The sequence below is a fragment of the Triturus cristatus genome, chromosome 12 (assembly GCF_964204655.1).
Source record: "Triturus cristatus chromosome 12, aTriCri1.1, whole genome shotgun sequence".
Lineage (NCBI taxonomy): Eukaryota > Metazoa > Chordata > Amphibia > Caudata > Salamandridae > Triturus > Triturus cristatus.
Window position 1 is genome coordinate 91,412,205 of NC_140595.1, and position 22,819 is coordinate 91,435,023.

The window sequence follows — 22,819 nt, forward strand, 5'->3', positions numbered from 1 at the left end:
AAGTCTTAAGCTGGTTTGCTTTTATTCCTAATTCAAGAACCCAGTTTTTAATATCGGAGTTCCACAGACCTGAAACACTTCCGCTAAACTACTGCAAGAATCAATTATATCTTTGCATTTAGTCTATCCCTATATGGAATTAGAAGGCACCATTCTAATTGATAAGGACATCTGCATTCAACAAGCATACACAACGAAAGCCATAAAACAGCTCAATGCTGAAAAGCATTAACTGGATAACCTCCTCCTACTCCCTCAGATTGAAACCAACTAAGATTTGATTGAATTCATCCTCAAACACTCTGGTGACCTCCCTCAGAAACAAAATGGCTACAAATGTACACAAACTAGGAATCTTACCCTCACTAGTCACCCACACCAACTAATTGGCTTCATCACTAATTAGAATTTAATTGTGATCCATCAGATTTTCAAACTCTTGAAAATCACATAATTGCAACTATACATACTCAAACTCAATTCTACTCCGTATGCATGCTGCTCAAATGTAACAAGGAATTTGATCAATAAGGACTGCCACTCATGAGGCACTGAAAAGGCACGCTAGACAGAGGTTCGTCAGGCATCACAAGCTGAAAGAAGGCAAAATAAGCTATAAAACCCTTTTACCTAAAAAGAAAAAAAGTTATGCAACTTACAAAATGGCCCACCTTAAACAATTTGGTAGCAGCTAAACACATCCCCAAAGAACATTGTACTCCCTAAAGGAGAGGGTAGCGAAGAGAAACACCATTTAAGAATCTCCATGCTTTTAGAGCGTTTCGACTCATAGATTTGGATTTTGGTGGTCAGCAGGGCCATTCTAAATAGACTTCGATCCTCCATACGCTAATATACCATTTAATGCTCAGTTCAAGACTTCTGCTAGTCCAGTGGTTGGGCCGAAGCAAGGTCTTGTGGCTGGTCCTGGACGGTGTACTCTAAATTAATAACTACAATATTGAAGGGTGAATGTATTTCTGCTTGAGATCTACTATCATGGAAATGCTTAGGTTACAAAATCATGCAGCAAAACGTTTTATCCCCATAATCCTGGAAAATGCCTCTGATCTAGAGAGCTACATTCTGCTGGCTGCAAGTAACTGCAACTTTCTTAATCCTGGCAAACAATTATTTTGGACCACGCTACAGCCAATGACATGACGTACAAAGCTAATGTACAGCATGTTCTGAATGTATGAATTCCACTGACTGGAATTACGACTTTTTTTTTTTTTTTTTTTTAAATATAGACCTTTTCCCAGCGTTGTACACACAAGCCCACAAATGTATTGGATCGTCTGAGGCTCTGTATCGATTCAGTTTAAAATAGTTAAAAACATAGATGTACAATTTATACCGTTTCGTACATAGCATGTCAGCTGTTGTGGGGCTGAACACAGACGATATGAAGAAAGAAAAGATACAGAACCAGAAGGTCGAATAAGAGCTCCAAGTCGGGCTTTAGAAAATCAAACACAAATGTGAGTTTTTGAAATTACCATCTACGATGTATTTTAGTGAATGTGAGGGAAAAGGCACATAACCTCATACAAGCAGCTACCTTTAGCCAGAAGGGCAGACGGTGCTCTTCGCGCTCCACCGGAGGCTTGGCATCGGCAGGCTCCACATCTTCACAGCACCTGAAGAGTACTGGCACCCGCTTGGTCTTCTTGTAATACTGCGAGGAAGAGACAAAACAGCACAGAGATCGTCAACTATTTTTTTTAAATTTCTTATTATTTTATTTCACAGATACAAATAATAAACAAATAAGACACTAGGTACTAATTCACTTCAGAAAGAATGCAACAGCTATATTGCTCTCCATCTCACTGTGAACTAGTGTTGCTACCTGCAAGCATATATTACTTTTGTTCAATGTATTTATAAAATGCTTTATTCAAAGTGCTTAGCAAGTATTACAAAATGTGTCACATGTTAAAGTCAAGTACAGAAATTAAAACTCCAAAACATCCTGCAGCTTAATCTTAGCAACCCATGCCTGAACTGATCTATTTCGTGTCAGTCACAATGCCGAATTGAAAATCATTAATCATCTATAAGTTTATCCGTTATGTATACAGTTGTGTATAGCTTCCTTTGGAATCCATTGGAATACAAAACCTGATTGAAATCAGGTTATTTAATGCTATGATATAACAACAGAGGGACGCAAAGGTTGTTTCCCACTGCTGCGAGGTTCCAAAGGGAAGGGCTCGCTTCCGTTGTGGTCCGCCACCTTACACAAACGAGGGGGTAACATGGTGGCTGATGGGCTACCCTGCTTTTTCATACCTCTGCCACACCTACACAGACCTGAGGGAGGCTTGAGAACATGAGCGATACACACACTGCACCAACGGTCACAGCTCCCTGTCAAAGCAGATTTATACAGGGTTGTCTATACAGGAAAATAAAAATCAGTGCAGGCCAGCATCTCACTGAGAGAGGGAGATTCAATCTTGTGGATGGAGGTGTGTGTCAGGAGGTTAGGTTTTCTTTTTACACATTTGAGCATGATGAAGAACTGCAGAAACAGTGGTGTCGGTGGGTGACAGCACAGGTTTCCTTTATTCTAGGGAGATGGTAAATAGGGGGGGGGGATTGGTGCTGGGAACCAGGAGAGGGCAGGGTAATGCGGAGGGTGGTAGGATGTTAAGTTTTGTTTTTGAAATTGGGATTGTAGATGGGAAGGATGGGTAGAGAGTGGTGGAGGTGGGTGCCAGGCCACTAGGTATAATAGGAGGCAGGGAGGTGCACTGATGGAGCCGAATCAAATTTGGTTCCCCTGTGACTCTCCTCTTCCTGTACAGCTGATGAAAGCAGTAGGAGAGGAAATGGAAGGATCATACATTAGATGAAATTACAGCTAGACAACTGTCAATAAGGGGGTGTTTTTCACCTTGGTTTTCTGAGTGACATCATAGACAAATATTGTTGTATTAATTGTCACTAGCAACCCCTTGGTTATCAGTATATCATTCTATACGTTCTTTATGAGTCCAGTTCCCATCCCTTCCTGAACAGGCTTTCCAGAAATATGTTATTCACTCTATTGCATCACAACAGTAAAATAAAATAAAAACGTTTTATACTGCTGTGATGTAACAATCATAATCCTGGAACTGAAAGCTGCCTACCTGGTTAAGGTTTTTTTAAATGTTTAAAATACCACAATTTAAAAAGTCTGTTCATAATAGTGGACAGGCCTGAAACCAATGTTTGACATAACATTGTCGACTGGTACCTATGAATAAAGGTTATTTTAGAACCTATAGTTTCTGAGTGACACTATAGACAACTTGAGCTTCGATCTCTATGTCTATGTTATGTCACTCAGAACCCCTCTTTGAAAAGCATCCCAGTTATTCACATTTACCATGTAGAATTATATATTTCATTGTATTAGTACCATAAACTACTAGTGCGAGTAAGTGAGCAATATTTTCGAACTGCGTGCATCTCGAAAACTATAAATGAGGCATCTTCTATAGGAAGAACTTTAACACAAGAGACTACAATGCCCAGCATATGAGAAAAAATAGGTGTATTAGATGGTACAGAGCTACCATGTCAAGAATGGCATGAATAATATTTGTGTAAAGGGTCTCTGCAGGTATGTTCTGAGTATTAACATGTAGTAACAGTAGTTCACCTATTGGAGAGCATAAAACAATACTTCTCAAAGTTTGTTAGTAGATATATGTGCAGTTAGCGTAGGCTATTTACACATCCTGAAAAAGCAGCATCTTCAAGTTAGAAGACAACACAAGGAGAAACCTAGCTGAAGGACCCTATGGTGTGCAGTTGGAATTTAGGGAAATTAAGGTGTTTTGTCGTGACGGTGCAAACCACGGTCACTGTATTATCTTACCATACACAAGCATACTGAAACTTGCCAAATGCAGTATCAATCTAAGTATTAAATATAATATTTAATTAAACACCTCTGGCAAACTAGAGCAGTAAACTAGTAATGATAATGCTACTGTACATATCAGCACTTCTGTACTGTCTGGAATGTGAGTGACTGCAACCCTTTTAAGACAAGGCATTTTAGAGCTCAGAAAAAGGAGATAGAGGTTTGGCACTTACTTACGTTTTTGAACTTCCTCTATTCAAAACAGACAATGGGTTTTTTTTTCTGAACCAGTGAGTAAAAAGAACAGACAGACCCAAACCATCTAGTAAAACTATTTCTCTACAGTACCAGCGTCAAACATGTTTCCTATTTCTGAAAACAAAGGAGCAGGATTTGCAGCCAAGGGTTTTGTTTTTTAATGAGGTGATAATTTAGAATGACTAACATTGCCAGCACCCTGAAGACCTTTAATGAGGTTTAAAACTGCAGATTCTGAAGTCTATTTTAAATCCTGAAAAAGACAATCTTTCTGGAGGGGAAGCGTAAAAACGATCCACTCACTAGCCATTTTCTATTGGTTGTGTACTCTAATGTTGGCTGGATGAAGTATGCATTCAAACATTATCAGTTACCATTTTGATTCTGGTTAAAAGCCACTTCTTGTCCAATACTACTCTGTGTGTATGTTACAGCTCGCCTGCATACTTAGGTCGAGTGCTGTTCTATAGCCTGTTTGCCTCAATTGAATCAACTCATTTCAATGCTCAGCCAGGACCTGTCCAGTGGCATATAAAGGAAGACTATGTATCAAAGTTATACAAAGAAATCATACTTTATTTATTTTATTTTTTTAAGTGCAGCATTGGCACACAATTTTAAACGTGCCAATTTGAGTAAATAAGAAAATCGTAGCAGACAGGTAAAAATTTGGTTTGTCAAGGATCACACAAAGTGGTCCAGGGAGGAAGATTAGAATTCAAGGCCTTCAGATAAACAGGTAACAAACTTGAGAGTTACAGACAGAACTCAGATGCCCACATAAGTGCCCTGTAAGTGCAAGGAGCAGACCTGAAGGGTTTGTCTCTCCGGTAGAAGTAAACACCATGTACAATATGTACATGACAAGAAAAGAAAAAAAATAATGTAAAAATCAAAACAGGGGATACAAAGGGATGTTTCATTACAGCACAAACCCTGGGAAATATAGAAGGCTTTACTCTTACTTTCCATAAACTGGACAAAGTATAATCCGTATGAGGGATAATGGATGGGAAACCTGCAGGGACTCCAGCCAATCATAGGCTAGATGCAAAGGGAGTGTAAAGGTAAGAACTAGGGATAGAACTGGAACTGTGGAGAGTGCTTCCCCTGCTCTTAATACTAAGATGGACTATTAATGTAGAATCATCCGTTACTCGCGATCTAACTGAATGTTCTCGGATATGCAGTCAAATATACTTATCGGACTTCTACCATTTTAAAAGGCAGGCTTAGTTGAACACCACTAACTTCTTCGATTTAAACTTCTTTCTACTCCAATGTTTCTTTTGAAGTTGCATGGTGTTGATGTTCAAACTGTAAAATTAGTGCAGATGAAGTCACTTTTAAACAGAATAAAAAGCACATATTTGCTGTTTGTTCCCTGTAGGCCTTGGAAGAAGTACATACACCCAATCTTTTGAGATCTGGCTGTGTTACAACAGATTCTGCAAGTAGGGAGCCTTTAATGGGTGAGAAAATTGCTTAAGTGGCTGTGCAATAAAATGTGTGAACTTGGCTATGTCATTTTTTTGGGAAAATTATGTATAGTCTTTTTGTACATTATTGATGAATTACTTACTATGGGAAACAGTAATGCATTTTTAATGAATGTAATGAATATGCTACTTACCAGTATGCATCTGTTCTTGGCATGTAGGGCTGCTGACATTCATATCTGTGCATAGATCGCTGCCTAGTGTTGGGTCCGGATGTTTGCACGTTGTTGTCCTGGAAGAGTCTTCGAGGTATCCTGGGATAGGTGACTCCTCCCCTGGACTACAGTGCGCATGGGCATCCTCTCCATCCTCAGATTGTTTTTCGCCATTGTGGCAGTGATGGAGTAGATACAGAAAAGTGATGACCATGCTTACAGTAATTCTGAGAGCTGCAGCTGCTACAGGCGCCGGGGAGGAGGGAGGGCGATATGAATGTCAGCAGCCCTACATGCCAAGAACAGATGCATACTGGTAAGTAGCATATTCAGTTCGAGGCATGTGGGCTGCTGAATTCATATCTGTGCATAGAATGTATAGCAGTGCCCTCTATTAGCGGCGGCCACCAGTGCCAGCTGCAGCGGTCTGAAAAAGGGTTTTGAGAACAGCCTGTCCTACAGCTGTCTGCTGTTTTGATTGCACATCTACACAATAGTGTTTCGTAAATGTGTGTGTGGTGGACCAGGTGGCTGCTCTACATATATCATGCAGGGGAATATTTCCTAGAAAAGCCATGGAGGCCCCTAACTTACGTGTTGAGTGGGCTCGTGGGGGAATAGTTAATGTGCGTTTTGCCTTTTGATAACAAATTTGAATACACTTAACTATCCATCTGGCTATCCCTGCTTTGGAGATGGCGTTACCCTTGTGGTGTGGGGCAAAGGCAACGAACAGTTGTTTTGTCTTCCTAAAGGGTTTAGTCCTGTCGATGTAGTACATGAGGGCCCTCCTTACGTCTAGTGTATGGAGTGCTCGTTCCGCGACAGTTTGTGGGTTTTGGAAGAAAACGGGCAGTTCAATAGTTTGATTCATGTGGAACTGCGAGATTACCTTGGGCATGAATTTGGGGTTGGTACGTAGCACGACCCTGTTGGCGTGAACCTGTATAAATGGCTCTTGAACTGTTAGTGCCTGGAGTTCACTAACCCTTCTTAAAGAAGTGATTGCTACCAGGAAAGCTACTTTCCAGGTGAGGAATTGAATCTCGCATGAGTGTAGAGGTTCAAAGGGTGGACCCATCAGGCGTGTGAGGACCAGGTTGAGGTTCCACATTGGAGCCGGTGGGTGGCTTGGTGGAATGACTTGTTTGAGTCCTTCCAAGAATGCTTTGATGGCAGGCACTCTGAATAGTGAGAGGTGCTGCCTGGTTTGCAGATAGGCTGAGATTGCGGTCAAATGGACACGTATAGAGGTGTACGCCAGATTGCATCGGTATAGGTGTAAGAGGTAACAAATGATGTTTTGGATGGATGCGTCCAGCGGGTTAATGTCATTATTACTGCAATAAATGACGAACCTTTTCCATTTGGCTGCATAGCAAGCTCTTGTAGTGGGTCTCCTGGCCTCCTTGATGATGTCCATACAGTCAGGTGGCAGGTTGAGGTAGCCAAACTCTAGGACTTCAGGAGCCAGATTGCCAGGTTCAGCTGTTGCGGATCTGGGTGCTGAATCTCTCCATGGTTCTGCGTCAAATGCGCGGGTTTGATCCGCAGCCTTTGATGCGGCACCACGGAAAGTTCGAGGAAGGTGGTGTACCATGGCTGGCGTGCCCACGTAGGAGCAACTAGGACGAGTGTCAGGGAGTGTTGTCTGAGTTTGCGAGCCACCAGCGGTATCAACGGCGCTGGGGGAAAAGCGTACGCAAATCTGCCGGACCAGTTCATCCATATCGCATTGCCCTGCGACTGCGGATGTGGGAACCTGGCGGCAAAGCTTTGGCATTTTGCGTTTTCGCCTGTGGCGAAGAGGTCTATCTCTGGATGACCCCACTGCTGGAAGTACGGTTGGAGTACTGATGGGTGTAACTCCCACTCGTGCATCTGGTGGCTGTGTCTGCTGAGCAGATCCGCCATCTGGTTGTCCTTGCCCGGGAGGTGCTCTGCCATGAGGAACATGTTCCTCTGAATGGCCCACTTCCACATGCTCTGAGCCAGATGAGACAACTGTGGAGAGTGTGTTCCTCCCTGCTTCTGTATGTAGTACATGGCAGTCATGTTGTCCGTCCGGATCAACACGACTTTGTTGCACAGATGTACTTTGAATGCCTTCATGGCCAGGAAGATTGCCATCAGTTCCAGAAGGTTGATGTGCATCTTCTTCTGTTGTGTCGTCCATAGTCCCTGCACTGTGTAGTGGAGTACATGAGCTCCCCATCCCTGGAGAGACGCGTCCGCTGTCAGTACTATTTGTGGAACAGGCTCTTGGAACGGTCGGCCCTTGCAAAGGTTTTGAGGATTCCACCAATGCAGAGAGTTGTATGCCCGACCGCTCACCAACACTAGGTCTTTCAACTGTCCTTGAGCCTGATTCCACTGACGTGCTAAGCACTCCTGAAGCGGGCGCATATGTAATCTCGCGTGTGGGACTATGAAAATGCAGGAGGCCATCATGCCTATCAACTGCATGAACACTCGTGCTGGAAGTGAGTGTTGGGGTTTGAACCTGGAGATCAGCATTTGCATGCTGTTGATCCTCACTAAATTTGGCTGAGCTGTGGCCGCCAGAGTGTCTATAGTCGCACCTAGGTACTGTTGTACGTGTGCGGGCTGGAGATGGGATTTTGGGTAATTTAGTGAGAACCCCAGACTGTGAAGGAGGTGAATGGTGCGGGACATGTGGCTGGCACATTGCTGGGCTGACTTCGCTTGAACGAGCCAGTCGTCCAGGTAAGGGTAGACGTGTATGTGCTGCCTCCGTAGATGTGCCGCCACAGTAGCTAGGCACTTTGTAAACACCCTTGGTGCCGTTGTCACGCCGAAGGGAAGGACTCTGAATTGGTAGTGCTGTCCTTGAACAGTGAACCTGAGGTATTTTTTGTGTGATGGGTGAATGGGTATGTGGAAATACGCATCCTTGAGGTCTAGTGTGGCTAGAAAGTCTCCCTGCTTGAGCAGCGGGAGGACTTGCTGGAGAGTGAGCATGTGAAAATGCTCGGAAAGAATGTATCTGTTTAGGGGTCTCAGGTCTAATATAGGTCTGAGTGACCCGTCCTTCTTCGGTATTAAAAAGTACAGGGAGTACACCCCCGTACCTTGCTCGTGGACGGGTACGACCTCTATTGCGCCTTTTAGAAGCATGCTTTGCACCTCCTGCTGTAAGAGCGTTAAGTGCTCTGAGGACATAGGACGGTTTCTTGGAGGAATTGTGGGTGGAGTGGAGGTTAGCTCTAGACAGTAACCGTATTTGACAATATCTTTGACCCACCTGTCCGTGGTGATGGAGTTCCACGTGGACAGGAACCTTTGTAGCCTTCCCCCGACAGGTGTTATGTGGTCGGGAGGAAGGGAGAGGGCGTCACTGCTTGTTCTTGGGGGAGGACCTGGTGTTGCCGTAGCCGCGTCCTCTTCCCTTTGTACTGGAGCCACGATATCCACCCCGGGTGTTTTTATCGTAGGTGGTTTGTGTATTGCCCTTGTTGTATGTCTGCTGTGACCCCTGTCCTCTACCTGCTCCTCTATTTCCGGGGCGACGAAAGGAGCTGCTCCGAAAGGACTGAGTCTGGAGAGCCCCCATGGACTTTGCGGTGTCCGTGTCCTTTTTTATTTTCTCAAGGGTGGTGTCAACCTCCGGTCCGAATAAATAGTCGGGGTTGACAGGCTGGTTGAGTATATTATTTTGCACCTCCGGTTTGAATCCGGAGATTCGCAACCAGGCATGTCGTCGCAGCATGACGCTTGTGTTAATGGCCCTGGCAGCCGTGTCTGCGGCATCTAGTGCACACTTGATGGAAGCATTTGTGAGTAGCTGTCCCTCTCTGATAAGAATTTCTGCACCTTCTTTGTACTGGTCAGGGAGATGTTGGAGTAGTTGTTCCAATGTGTCATAGTGCGCTCTATCGTAGCGAGCGAGGAGCGCTTGAGTGTTGGCTATGCGCCATATGTTGGCAGCCTGGGCGGCAACTCGCTTGCCGGAGGTCTCTAGCACCTTGGACTCTTTGTCCGGGGGAGGAGCGTCACCTGTCGTCTGCGAGTGTGCCCTCTTGCGAGCATTCGCTACGACAATGGAGTCTAGTGGTAATTGGCCTCTGATGTAAGTAGGGTCCCCAGGCGCCGATCTGTATTTCTTATCGATCCTGGGGTTTATCACTCGTGCCCTGGTGGGTTCTTTGAAGATGTCCTTGGCTGGTTTGAGGACCCCTTTCAACATGGAAAGAGTTTTTACATGTCTTTCTGAGGATGCGAAGGTGTCAATAAGAAAGTCGTCCTCGATGGTGTCAGAGTGAAGCTGCACTCCATGATTATTTGCGGCACGTTCGATAAGAGCGTTGAACGCTGCAGTGTCCTCTGTGGGAGATGTTTTCGCCCCATAGAGTTGTGGGTCCTGTGCATCTAGAGGTGCACCTGGATCTACAGGGTCGCCCCAAGTTTGATCAGGGTCCTGTTGGTAATCAGGCTCTATGTCTCCGTGGTAGGGGACTTGGTCATCCATGTAATCCCCCAACACATCCGTGTCGGAGTGTGTGGGAGAGTATGAATGTGGATCTTGGTAGGGCGAGTGGTAAGATTCGCTTAGGAGAGGTTCTGAGTCCACAGGCAGCTTCCTTTTCAGTGGTATCCGGAAAGGGTCCAAAGGTGGCTCCGAAGTTATCCTCCGTTCGTGGATAACCATCCTGCCGGTGATGGCGTCGATGACATGTGACGGAGACGCCTCAGCAGGTGTAGTCGTGGTGTGGGCGACCCGTGTCCTGAGTTGGAATATTTTTGGGATCGTGGACGGAGGCAGGCCAAAAGTAATGTTGGCTGGCGCCGAAGAGGCTGCTGGAGCTTTTATTGGGCCGGAGCCCGACGTGTCCTGGAGGACCGTTTTGGTTTTGCTGCTTTGTGCTGCACCAGGTCGCACTTGGAGCGTCTTTGAGGCTTTTGCGCCGACCAGGTCTGTTGAGGCGGTCGTCGACTTTTTCGGCGCCGGCGGGTCATCGAGTCGAGGGGCGGGAATGGCCGTCGACGTCTTCGATGCATGAGGCTTCGGTGTTGCCGTGGAAGCGATGTGAGACGCAGCCGGCAGTGTGACCTTTGGTGTCGGAGTCGATGGCGTCGACGCCGGGAACCGATCAGGTTTGTTGGCACCGAAGGCCTTTTTCCGCATGCCGACTCCGACGTCGGCCGCTTCAAGTTCGGCACCGAAGTCTGGCTTGGTGCGCTCGGTGCCGACGCGCTTCGCTGGCGTCGAAGGTGTGGAAGGCCTCGATCCGACCAGCGCCACTTTTGGTTTCGGTTTCGATTGAACCAGTGCAGCTTTCGGTTTCGGTTTGGAAGAAGGGAAACCAGCCGGTTTAGGTAATAATGGCTGCCGCTGAACGTCCGAGGCCGGGCCCGAGGGCGGGGCCGAAGAACTGCGGGATAGGTCTCGGGTAAGGCCCGAAGGCGATCCCTCGACCGGAGCCATAGACTGTGGCACTGGGCTCTCTTCAGTCTGAACGGGTAGGCCTTGCTCGTCATTGGAGCTACTCTCTTCGGCCCCTAAGGCCTCATCGTAGTCTCCTACCTCGGTGTCGTCTTCATCTCTGCGAAAGAGTGATTCGTCGACGTCGTTCGATCCGGAGTCATGTTCGGAAACGGGACTGGAGGGTAGGATCTCCAATTCTTCGACATCTTCGGTCTCGGCGTTGAAGATGTCTGCCGGGGCCGGTGCCGCGTGCTGCGCTTCGAGTCTTGCCGCTCGTCGAGTCCGTAGAGTCTTCTTGGAACGGAACCGGGCACAGGCCATGCATGTCGATTCGTCGTGATCCGGCGAAAGGCATTTGTTGCACACCGGATGGACGTCGATGTGGGGATATTTCGCATTGCATACCGGACATCTTTTGAACGGTGTCCTCGATTCCATCGTCGATGTCGTTGATGGGCAGGTAAGAAGCGAAAAGTCGGTGCTGAAAGTTGTTAACTAACAAAGGAGTATCGAAACCGATCGAGAAAACAGTACCGACGCGAACTAAAGGCCTTTTGGCCTCGATAAAGTTTTTCCTAACTTGAGCTAAGATAGCACATCCGAACCCAATGGCGGAAAAAAACAATCTGAGGATGGAGAGGATGCCCATGCGCACTGTAGTCCAGGGGAGGAGTCACCTATCCCAGGATACCTCGAAGACTCTTCCAGGACAACAACGTGCAAACATCCGGACCCAACACTAGGCGGCGATCTATGCACAGATATGAATTCAGCAGCCCACATGCCTCGAACATAAAGAGTGTGGCTTGTCTCTTTGATTGCTCACTTTAATTGCATTCTATATTATTTACTGATGAGAAATGTTGTTCATATTTTAAATAAATACAATAGAAAGAGTATTACCAAGTTGAAGCCCATTCTACTTCTGTTTGAACAGCAAAACTCTGTCCTGGAATTTTTGGTTACAGGCTCAATTATTTTTTTGTATTAGTGAGATCCACAGCAAAGCTGGCCCACTTGCGACACAGCGTTGTGCCTGCAGGCTCTACTGTCATGAGGATGTTGTTACCGGCTCGAATACAGCGAGTAGCACAATTCTTTTGCTGGTCAATGGACTTGGCTTAATAGAATATTACTGTCAGCAGGAATGATGAAAAATAGTGAATAAAATAAAAAATGAAGGAGCAAGGAATACTGAGAAAAAGAGAAGCAACATCTTGAAAACGGATAAAATATGAACAGGCTGTGACTGCAGCAACGCGCGTGTGCAACGGCAACTTATATCATGCTACATTGTGCACTCTTGGGTCTAATCACTTCTACTAAGAGGCTGGCTATTTGATTGAGGCAGCGTGGGACCATGACACTCCTCTCTCAATGCAAGCACAAGGGATATCTGAATCCCACTGAAACAGGCCTCAAGCGTAATGACCATTTCATCAAGGGGATGCCATAAGGCTCTGATGAATTTCACCACGAGTGGGAAGACTTGCTTATGACTAGAACACATTAATAAAATATCCCCTCAGAAAAGCACATGCTATCTCAAGAATCGATTTTTGGGGAGCTCTGAGTAAAGCTATATTTTTTATTTACTCTGCCAACGGGGCGTCCTGCACAACACCAATTTATATATTATATACAGCTTCTAAAGAGGCAAAAATGTGTAAGAATATAGATCACACAGGAAAGGCACTGCAGTGCTTCACTGGGCACACAAGTTTGCTTACTGGACAGCCAGATAATACATACCTGGAGGCAAATGTCAGACTGGTAAACCTGAAGATAGTTTTCCGAAGGAAATTGAGAAACAGAGCATGAATGCGTGGTGAAGGAGTTTAGGAGAGGAAAGATTTGGTGGGATTGGTAGCTCTGAAGCACCATCAAGTTCTAAGTGAAATCATGCCAGGCTCTCGCCAAACCTTTCCTGATTGTAGGCTTGCCAAGCAAACTGCCTCATAGTGTGAGTGAGTACTGCTCACACGGGAAAGCAGAAATGACAGAAGAAACAGCAATAGACCTAGACACTCAAGCAGCATGCCAATAAAAATTCAATAGTGTGTCAATAGTAAGGAAGACTAACAACCCAATTTTAATCCATGCAAGCCTTTCCAATCTTCACAACCCACACCCTGCAACACAAGATCTGAAGACCCCATTAAAGTCAAGCCACAGCCTGCTCCTGCTATTCATCCTTGCCTCCCATCCCAAACTCACCCTGATGATGTTATCAGGCACCCTGCTGTAGCTGAGGTTCTTGATTCTCACGCTGACCTGCTGGGGCGTCTTTGTGACCACGAGGTACTTGCTAATCAATGATTTGGGCATCTCAGTCCCTTCAAAGTGTTTCAGTCCCAGAGCCAATAAACTGTCCAGGAAAAGAAATACTTAGTCAGCCCACTTGCGATTTCCTCAGACAGAGAGAAAAAGGAATCATTCAAGACACCAAACACACAATCAGACATGCAGTGACAAACTAAACACCAATAAACTAAAGTAGGAGAGGCAATAAATTAAACCCACAGCAATGAACCGAGGACAGTAAATTAATCAAAAGAGAACTGAAACATAAGAAGCATGTGAATTAATACACAACATTTGAACAGAGTCTGCCTGAATATTGTCGGAAACAAAGACCTACAATAGCACCACAAACTAGGAAAATAGATGTTATATACAGTGCATACGTGAAAATGCCAAGCACCTTAGGTGGTTTCTGAGGGAGGTTTTTGTTGCAAACAGGTGAACAGAGATGGCTAGTGATAGAGACCCAGTGCTTGATGGAAAGAGGTACCGCATGCCTTAAAAGGAGCAAAGTGCTTCAAGGGAAAGTTGGTGAAAGATAAAGTAGTGCAAGAGACTGAGGAAGATGTGCGCAAAAAGAATACAATGTGAATTGAGATAAAGAATGTAACACCAGGAAAAGTAAGAGAGGAACTGGGAATCCCTCAGTGGAATCAGGATGAGCAGCGTGGAACGCTCAGGAGGACTGTATCAGGCAGACAAAAAAAGTACACAGGGAAGGTAGTAGAAATCCGCAACAAGAGGAGACAGAATAAAGGAGAAGCAGGCAGATGTAGCAAGCGGAGAAACTGAAGGAGCAACTGGGGGGTACAAAGAAAAACGAAGAGGGAGCGGCAGAAGGAAAAGCAAGACGAACCTGGCAGAAGGAAAAGCAAGAGAGGATGGCAGAAGAATCAATGGGGCTGGAGCAGCTGGAGGGGCAGAAGGAGCCAGAGGAGAAGGGCAGAAAGAGCCTTGACGGGACAAAAGAATTTAGAGGAGAGGGGCAAAAAATAGCCACAAAGGGGGCAAAAAGAGCCAGAGAGGAGGCAAAAGGGTTGCAGACAAAGCCAGGGGGTTAAGGAAGGAGCAAGTTAGGTTAGGTATAGCAAGAGGCGGAAGCGATAGAAAGAGGACTATTGGAGAAAGGTGGCAGATGAAGAAAGAAGGGGCCAAGGGAGAAAGTAGGGTATAAAGGGAGACAAAAGGAGCAAGGGGGATCAGCAAGAGATAAAGAGGGACGGCAGAGGGAGAAAGAGGGCAAAAGAGAGAAAGGTGCAGAAAAGGGGGAACGGAAAAGGAGGCTGGAGGAAATAACTCATAGCTCAACAGCTATCGGACAGAAATTGACACTTTGCAGGTGCCGAACAGAGCATTGCTCATTGAAACGGCTTAAAATCCAAAAACGATGTTGATAGCCTACAAAATAAAAAGGCAGATCAGGATGAGCAGGAGGAACCGTGGACATATTGGGATGGCCAACGCAAGCAAACAATAAGAGAAAACGCCTGGGCGTGATCTAAGCACACAAAGGCAGGAGAGTCACCAATAAAACCCCCGGATTTCTAAATGGCACAACAATGAACAAATGGCAATTCATGGGCATGCCAAAATCCGATAAAGGAGGTAACAGGTTTTGCAGACAGCACATGCGCGCTGCCTGTGCTCGACCTAAAAAGAGACAGACTTAAGAAAGAAGGACCCGAAAGAAGCAAAGAAAAGAGGATCTTCAAGATGTACAAAAAAGAGGAGGAGAGGGTAAAAGCAAAAACAAGGATAACTAACGAAGGAATAGGCAGAAGGACAATGAACCATGTGGAAAGAGAATAAAAGTTGCCCAGGACGAAAAGGAAGCTATCCTACTGTATAAAGATCAGCAAGTGACTGAAGGAAAATTAGCAAAAGGTGGAGGGATAGCGAGCAGGTGAGGAAGGAGCAGAACAAAACAAGCTTTGGGGGGAAGATTCCTTTATTAAAGAGAATGAAGGAAAACATATAAAAAACTGAAGTAAAGAGCAAGCGGAGGGCAATAAACATGCTGGCAGCAGGAAGAGGAATAGCACCTGAAGGAAGCAGAAGGGTGAAGTGCCAGAACAATGGAAAGAGAAGAAAAACGAGGCAAAGGGGTGCAGGGCCAAGAAAGCAGAAGAGAGGCAGAGGGTGAGAAAAGGGCAGTGGGATAGCTTACAGGAGGATGGTGGGGGAAGCAGCACCAAGGGGAGTTACAGCGATGTGCAACAGGAGTAGGCAAGAAGGGGCAGGGGCACAGTTAGACAGACTAAAGGCTGACTATGTAGCTTAACATTATATCCAAAACTATATATTCAGACTCCTAACAACCTGAAGACTACATTGGCCATCTGAAGCCAAGTGCCATTGCTAGAGGATGAAAGTCAGTGGCCCATGATTACAAGGGTGCATACTCTACGCAACTGCTTGAACGCAGACTTTAATATGAGAAGTCTACAACAATGGCTCTAGAGGCTCTACAAGCCTGGAATTTCGACTTTACTGTGGACCACAGACCAATAACTCCTTGGGGAACCCACATCTGTTAAAAGAGACTGGTTCAAACTAGGACATGACGACGCATATATTGTCTCAACCAAGTCTGCGCTTTTGATATTCCACTCCATACAATGAACAGACAATCGTACTCTGCTTTGGCAAAGAAGGGTTGTTGCTTTTTATTCCCTTACTCTGAACACCTACTTGTCCTCTGCCTTGGTGTACACAGGCTTGTCATTTGGCTTCTGTGTCCTCATGGAGCAGATGGGGAGCAGCTCGGGATACATGAACAAATTCCTAGTTGCCATCATCCAGGCCAGCTGCTTCGGAAGGCAGACAACATCATTGACTACAAAGGAAGCGGTGTAAATACAATAAGCAATACATGACAAAGTAGGATTATCAAACAGAAATGGTAATTACTGACCTTCCACACATCTCCAAAGACAAAATATAGGGAAGGAGGTGATTGTAAGGGAGGGTCAGACGAGTAAAAGAGAAGACAATACGTATTGTAAGCGAGTGATAAATGGAATAGAATGGACTATAAGTTAAAGATAAGGCAATGTGAGCATTTATGACATAGGGCAAAATAAGGTAAAATATAATCCAGTGACACAGGGCGTTTCAACTGTATTTCTCTAGACACACATGCAACTGGTTATCCTAAGTAAAATAGGCCCAGTCCTCACAACTGGGGTCCACTGCCATTAATCCTGGGGCATGTATGAAGGGTGCATGTTCTGTGCAAGATGTGTGGTTTATGGGCAGACAGGTGAATGGTGGAGCCCATTAGATGCCCAGGCATATCTTCTGCATAAAATGATTGTCTCCTTTGTGTGTCTTTCATTTTCATCCGTCTTCTCCCCTTCGTGAACATCCAAATATGGTGGGTGGGGGAGGTTGCTAGCCATTTACTTTGTCCACTGTAGCTTCCCCTTCCCTAGGTTCATCTAGGCTATTAACCATTTCCTTTGTTGTGACAATCTCACATGGAAACGTCAAAGGATGTAAGCCTCATTCTAAAGCTAATACTTATCAATCCATGGTCTGTCTGAACGTGCCTGGTGTTGTCAGACATTCACAAACACCTTATATACATAAAATATGGGAGGCTTGGGGAATAGGAGAATACAGAACAGGCAATGGTGTGGATGACCCCATCTGACATTTCTGCCCCTAGAATGCAAGCTCCTCATCCACTGAAGTGACAAGCTTCATACATTGGGCTGTCCCTCACCCAGCTGTAAATTTTGCAATGCTTGGTTAAATGTAGGAGAGTGCTCTTTTCTGACATGGTCAACACCACTTTTTGCCTGGTATCTGATGCAATTTTGACAGAAAAGCACTGCTATCCAGGTCCCCAGCGCCAGATCTCTTTCCCTAAAACTGTACAATTGTTCCCCCAATTGGCAATACCTTTAGCACCCCCTGTAAGTCCCTAGTAAATGATACCCGTGGTACCTAGGGCAAGGAGGCTAAAGAGGAACCCTAAGGGCTGCAGCATGTATTGTGCCAGCCTAAGGGACCACTCAGCACCATCATGCAGACTGCCATTGCAGGCTGTGTGCCACAGTTCATGGAAAAGAGAAGACACAATATTGCACACCTCCCGTGTGCCATGCCTGCACACACTGCATGCAGTATAGGTAAGTCACCCTACAGCAGGCCTTACTGCCCTAAGGCAGGGTGCATTATATTACATGTGAGGACATATCTGCATGAGCAGATATGCCCCTGGGATGTCTAAGTCAATTCTTAGGTATTACAAGTGAACAGGGAAGACATTTTGAGAACATGTGCTGGACACTGGTATTTATGAGGTCCCCTGCTACATGATGCCTTCACTGAAACTAGAGATGTTTGGTATCAAACATCTTGTATTTATAAGCATACAATGAATCCAGTGATGGATTATTACATGCACCCAGAGGGCATCTTAGAGAAGCCCCCTGAAATCTCACCGACTACTAGTGTACTGACTGACTCGTGTAGACCAGCCTGTCACCACAGACAGGTTTCTGACCCCTGCAGGTAAGAGCCTGCGCTCTTTGAAGGCAGAAACAATGCCTTCTCTGGTGAGAGGTGTTGTCACCTCCTCCAAACAGGATAGCTAATTAATCAGCATATCAAGGCAGGAGGCTTCTAAGGCCTATGCGCGTTTGATATGCAACCAAAGGCTTCCCCAGACAGGAGAAATGCCACGCCCGCCCCAAGCCCATTTGGCACCAGGACTGGTGGGAAAATTAGCTAGTCAGGAGGCTTGTTCCCCCATCAGGCTAGTTCCACCCCTAAGGTTGGCTACCTGATGTGAACATCAAACTTAGAACTCCACCATCTTTGTTTGGCGGAATTAGGCTCCCTGGGTCAGGGTTATGCCCAATTCCCACAGGAAGAACAACACTGTGAGAACAATAAATGCTTAGCACTACCCTTTGATAAGCCTAAACTGCTACCTTGCACAAAGGTAATCCTACATGTGTACGTCGTTCAGCAGTCAACATGGACATTGCAAATCCATCTTCCTCACTATCGACAATGACTGTGACAAACTTTTAGATGAGGAATTTGACGACAATCGATGTTGATCAGTCTCTTTTTGCCTCAACTGATGTGGTTGTTGGGCCTTGTGCGCGCACGTAGACCATCGAGTCTGGAACGTTCAAGCATCAATTTTGTTTTTCTGATATGACAAATTTGATCTTTACTCAACTTTGTTTTCTCGACGTGACGCACCTGAACATTCCCTCGCTTTGCAAACTGTTACAAAATGGTTCTCTTTCCCGCAACCTTTGCATATCTGTCCAAAGGCAGGACATTTACCTTCATGTGGAAAGGAAAATCCGCACCGATCACACAACTTCTTTTTCTTTGGAGAGATTACTTTTTGGCCTTCTACCTTGTATTTCGACTTACTTTACATACTCAGTGTGGATTCACTTTGGGCCTTGTTAGCTGCTTGTCTGTCAGCTCTTTCTTCCCATCTGGCAGCAATGAGTACTCGCTCCAATCTGAGTGACTCTTTCAGCATTCGCCATCTGAAGGAAATCGGAGAGGCAACCATCTCTTACTATTAGACGCATGGCCTCTTCATCATTGAACTCACTAAACTTCCAATGCTTTTTGAGCGAATCAAATCTTTCTAGAAACTCATCTATCATTTCACCAGCTCTCTGCCTTTCCTGACTGAAAATTAACCTTTCATAGTCGACATTCGGCATTAGAATGAACTTGGTGTTTAACCTTGTGGTATTTTCTTTATCACTTCTTTTATTCCTTCACCTGCTAAATTCTTTAGATATTTAATGATCTTTTTGTCATATGCTTACTCCAGCACATCAATGAAATCATCAAAGATTTAAATTCAGGCAGTCCATCTGTCACCAATATTCTGCTATTTGGCGATATCAAAGGGAGGCGGTGGTTTTAGGAATGCAGCATCATCATAACGTGTGGAACTTTCTGCTGTCGGGAGCAGAGCTCACTCTGGCAGCGTCTGCTGCCCGGTTGTACCAGCACCATCGTCATCTGTGTGCTGACATTTGGGTCGTCATGCCCGCTCTACAGCTGTGAGGCGCTGTCTTCTTCCTTGGCGGTGGTAGCAGCTTGGTCTCCGACACGGTTTCTTCACCCTTCTCACCTCTTTGTATTGTATATGGTTTCTACTGCCTTTAGCATTTATTTGCGCAGGAATATTTTCACTTTTATCTCTTTCTTGCATTCGGCTATCCCTGCCTTTAGAGCTTCTCTGTACCTGGTTGTCACTGCCTTCAGCATTGTCGGATTGTATGAATGATAGATCTGTGTCACATTGATGCGCAGTACATCTTGTCTCGACTTAACTAGCAAATTTCTAGCTGACAAGAAACAAACTTTTTTGTGAGACATTCACTTTCTTCACAGGCCTTGCACTGGCTACATTGCCGCTTTGACTCCACATATGCCAACCATCGATTTTCACTTCAACTGAGGCACATGTGGCATGCATGAGCAGTTTGCTGGACCACGGCAAACTCTCAGAGCAAGCACGCTTGGTTTTTTGGGTCATGCGGTTTACGTAATCCCCTATCTCGTCGCCAGTTGTAGCGTCCTCCCCAGGCAAGTACATGCAAATGATCATGCCACACACTGAGCTTAGTATTACACGTCTTTATTCCTCAGTGTGTAACAGTTAACTGAACAATCTACATCATGAATTCTATCACTCACACACTTACGTCACTGTTCTACGGAGTCAGTCAGGTACCTAATAGGGTCCCGTCATCTCAGACTCACAAGACGCTACAGGGTTGACCTCTTTCTGCTCCTCAGATTATCCTCCTGTCTCCTCCATGGTGTACTGACTGGGTTGCCTTCCTATCATGGATCATTTCTCTGTTGAAGTGATTCAGCTCTATGGTTTCAATCCTCTGTATCCTACAGCTTGGCTCCTACCCCTCCAGTCCTATTCTAGTTCTAAAATAACGAATAGTAGTTTATTTTTATCATTATCTTTTGTGTCTAAATCTCTTTTTTTTACTTCTTCCACCTCGTACAGTAATTGTCTACTGCTCATCCTTGCTCTGCCGAGAAAGTCAAGTGTCCAAAAGCAATATCTTGGTTACTCAATGAGAGTGCATTAGAATCGTGGCAATGGAGCAATAGAGGTAAACTATAATAACAACAAAGATAACCAGTAACCAAGGACTACCCCAGGAGCCAAGAAAAGACCTTACAGTCCGTTTATCATGAAAGACTATCCTAACTAATCTGACTGATGGCTTGAAGGGGGGAGGAAGCATAATGCTGCTCTGAGCGGAAGCTTGCAATAAGTGCTGATAGCCCCGACTCCACAGGCCCCGGCTCATATTTTCAATGCCATGTCTTGTGCAAGACAGTTCCCCACACTTAAGATTTCATAAGTGTGAACAAAAAGAGTGTAGATGAAGAGTGTCCACCTACAACAAGCTATTTGTAGAGTTTACAGACGGGTCTTTAACTCACCACATTTGAGGGTTCCACTTTTGGACATACTGCGCGTCTGCTCTTTGCATGGACTCCAATCTTGAGGCACCAGCGTGTGAAAATCCAGGACGAGCTGCAGAGCATCCTTCAGATTGCAGGTCTGAAAGGCGGTCTGGAAATCCGGGTTGAATGGTCGCCTAAGTAGCAGTGAGTTGGTAGCAAAGGAGGACAACTCAATCTGGGAAATAGAGAAAAAACAATATTTAATGCAATGCGGCAACACAACATTCCACTCGCAAAACTCAATGTGCTAGCACTGGAGACACGTTAAGTGCCAAAGTCATTCAAAGACTTTATCAATGTTAGGATATTAAGGAACAGACAAAAAATGGTTAACAAGAAATATAATGTTCTGTCTCAGTGGGAAATTGATGGACGGAATGCTGCACAATGCAAACATTTACCCCCAGTCACAAAGATCTGGGTTTAATCCATTGTTCTTTTGCTCACCTTTTGCTACTTGAGGCACCAATTGAACCTCAAATGATGTCTCTGAGAAGGTCACTGAAGTGTCCATCCTTGCTCATTATACTGATTTGAAATTCTGTCGCAGGAAACAATATACTGAAGACTCTGGTAAAAGGCCCATTAACATGAACTTACAAGAAATGCACTTCAAAGTGCATGGATATCAGTATCCTTGACAATACTTTGGTCAGCGTCACATTGTTTCAAGTGGGTTTTATGAGGAGAATTGGATAGGATGTAGGTGCAGGTTGAAGCATTAATGGCTTAGAAGTTTAAGGTTTATCATGCTTGAGCAGTTATTCCCCGAAGAAACAGTCCTATTTAGATGGTGTTTATTGAGAAACCAATGTCCAGCTGGAGGACGATGAACAATGCAATCCTTATTTACAATACCATGAGCACTGCACATTTGTTCTCCAACATTTAAAAATGGTGTGCAAAAATAAGTGGTGTCATTGCCAACGGATATAAAAGGAATGATGTCGCACAGTGAGGTGAAAAGTAGAAGTTACTCTTTCACTCTCTCCCAAACCCTCATGCTCTCAGTACTGCAGGCCTAAGTTCAGCCAGAAAAACCTTACTCAACCCAACCCTCATTTCTCCTCCTACGGTGGTACAAACTAAACATGACAGAAAGGAAAGGCGTTTTTCCGAAAAGACTGAAAGATTAAGAATGCAGGAGCTTAATGCATGGGAGTTAAAGGACAGAGAGGTAGAAAAGGGTCTTACAGTCGACACAGAATTCTACTTCAAAGAAAAAAAGAACACTCTGTGAGTTAGTGCTTAGGAACAGAGCCCAGAACTTGGTTGCCCAAAAAAGGAGGAGAGAAAGAGCTGAACTAGACACACTGGAGAGTAAGATTTTACAGCTTGAGAGGTCGCAGAGTTCACTCACGGTTCCCCTGCCTATAAGGCAGATTGCGGCGTACCAGGCAGAATACAGGAACTTGGTGCAAGAAAAGTCCAAACAAAAAAAGATAGCCTCCCTACACCGATTGTTCAAAACAGGTGATAAGGCAGGCAAATTACTAGCGTGGCTGGGTCGCCGGGAACGGGACGCCGTATGGGTGCAGACATTAATGAGTCAGTCAGGGGACTATCTTCAAACTGATATCTTGATAGTGGATGAATTCGCACAGCATTTTTAACAGTTTTACACTGCTAGATAGCTTCATGACTCACAGGCTATTGCCTCATACTTGACCCAGATCACTGCGCCAGCTCTGGATGCAGAGGACCGTGAGCCCCTGGATGCAGAACGTATGTTGGGTGAGGAGCAGGATACGGTGGCTAACCTGCGAATGGGGAAAACACCAGGACCTAATGGCATCCC

The 22,819-nt window shown here is 45.2% G+C and overlaps 1 protein-coding gene across 3 annotated transcripts in view; it reads right to left on the reverse strand.

The window, feature by feature from the left end:
- GON4L (gon-4 like) overlaps window positions 1–22,819 on the reverse strand; it is a 246,766-nt gene that overhangs the window by 69,083 nt on the left and 154,864 nt on the right. For all 3 annotated transcript variants that reach the window (XM_085639371.1, XM_085639370.1, XM_085639369.1), the window contains 4 exons: window positions 20,998–21,196; window positions 16,219–16,363; window positions 13,441–13,591; window positions 1,565–1,681 (listed from right to left, as the gene is read on the reverse strand). In XM_085639371.1, the coding sequence (XP_085495497.1) occupies window positions 1,565–1,681; window positions 13,441–13,591; window positions 16,219–16,363; window positions 20,998–21,196 (612 nt within the window). The remainder of the gene's footprint in view (window positions 1–1,564; window positions 1,682–13,440; window positions 13,592–16,218; window positions 16,364–20,997; window positions 21,197–22,819) is intronic.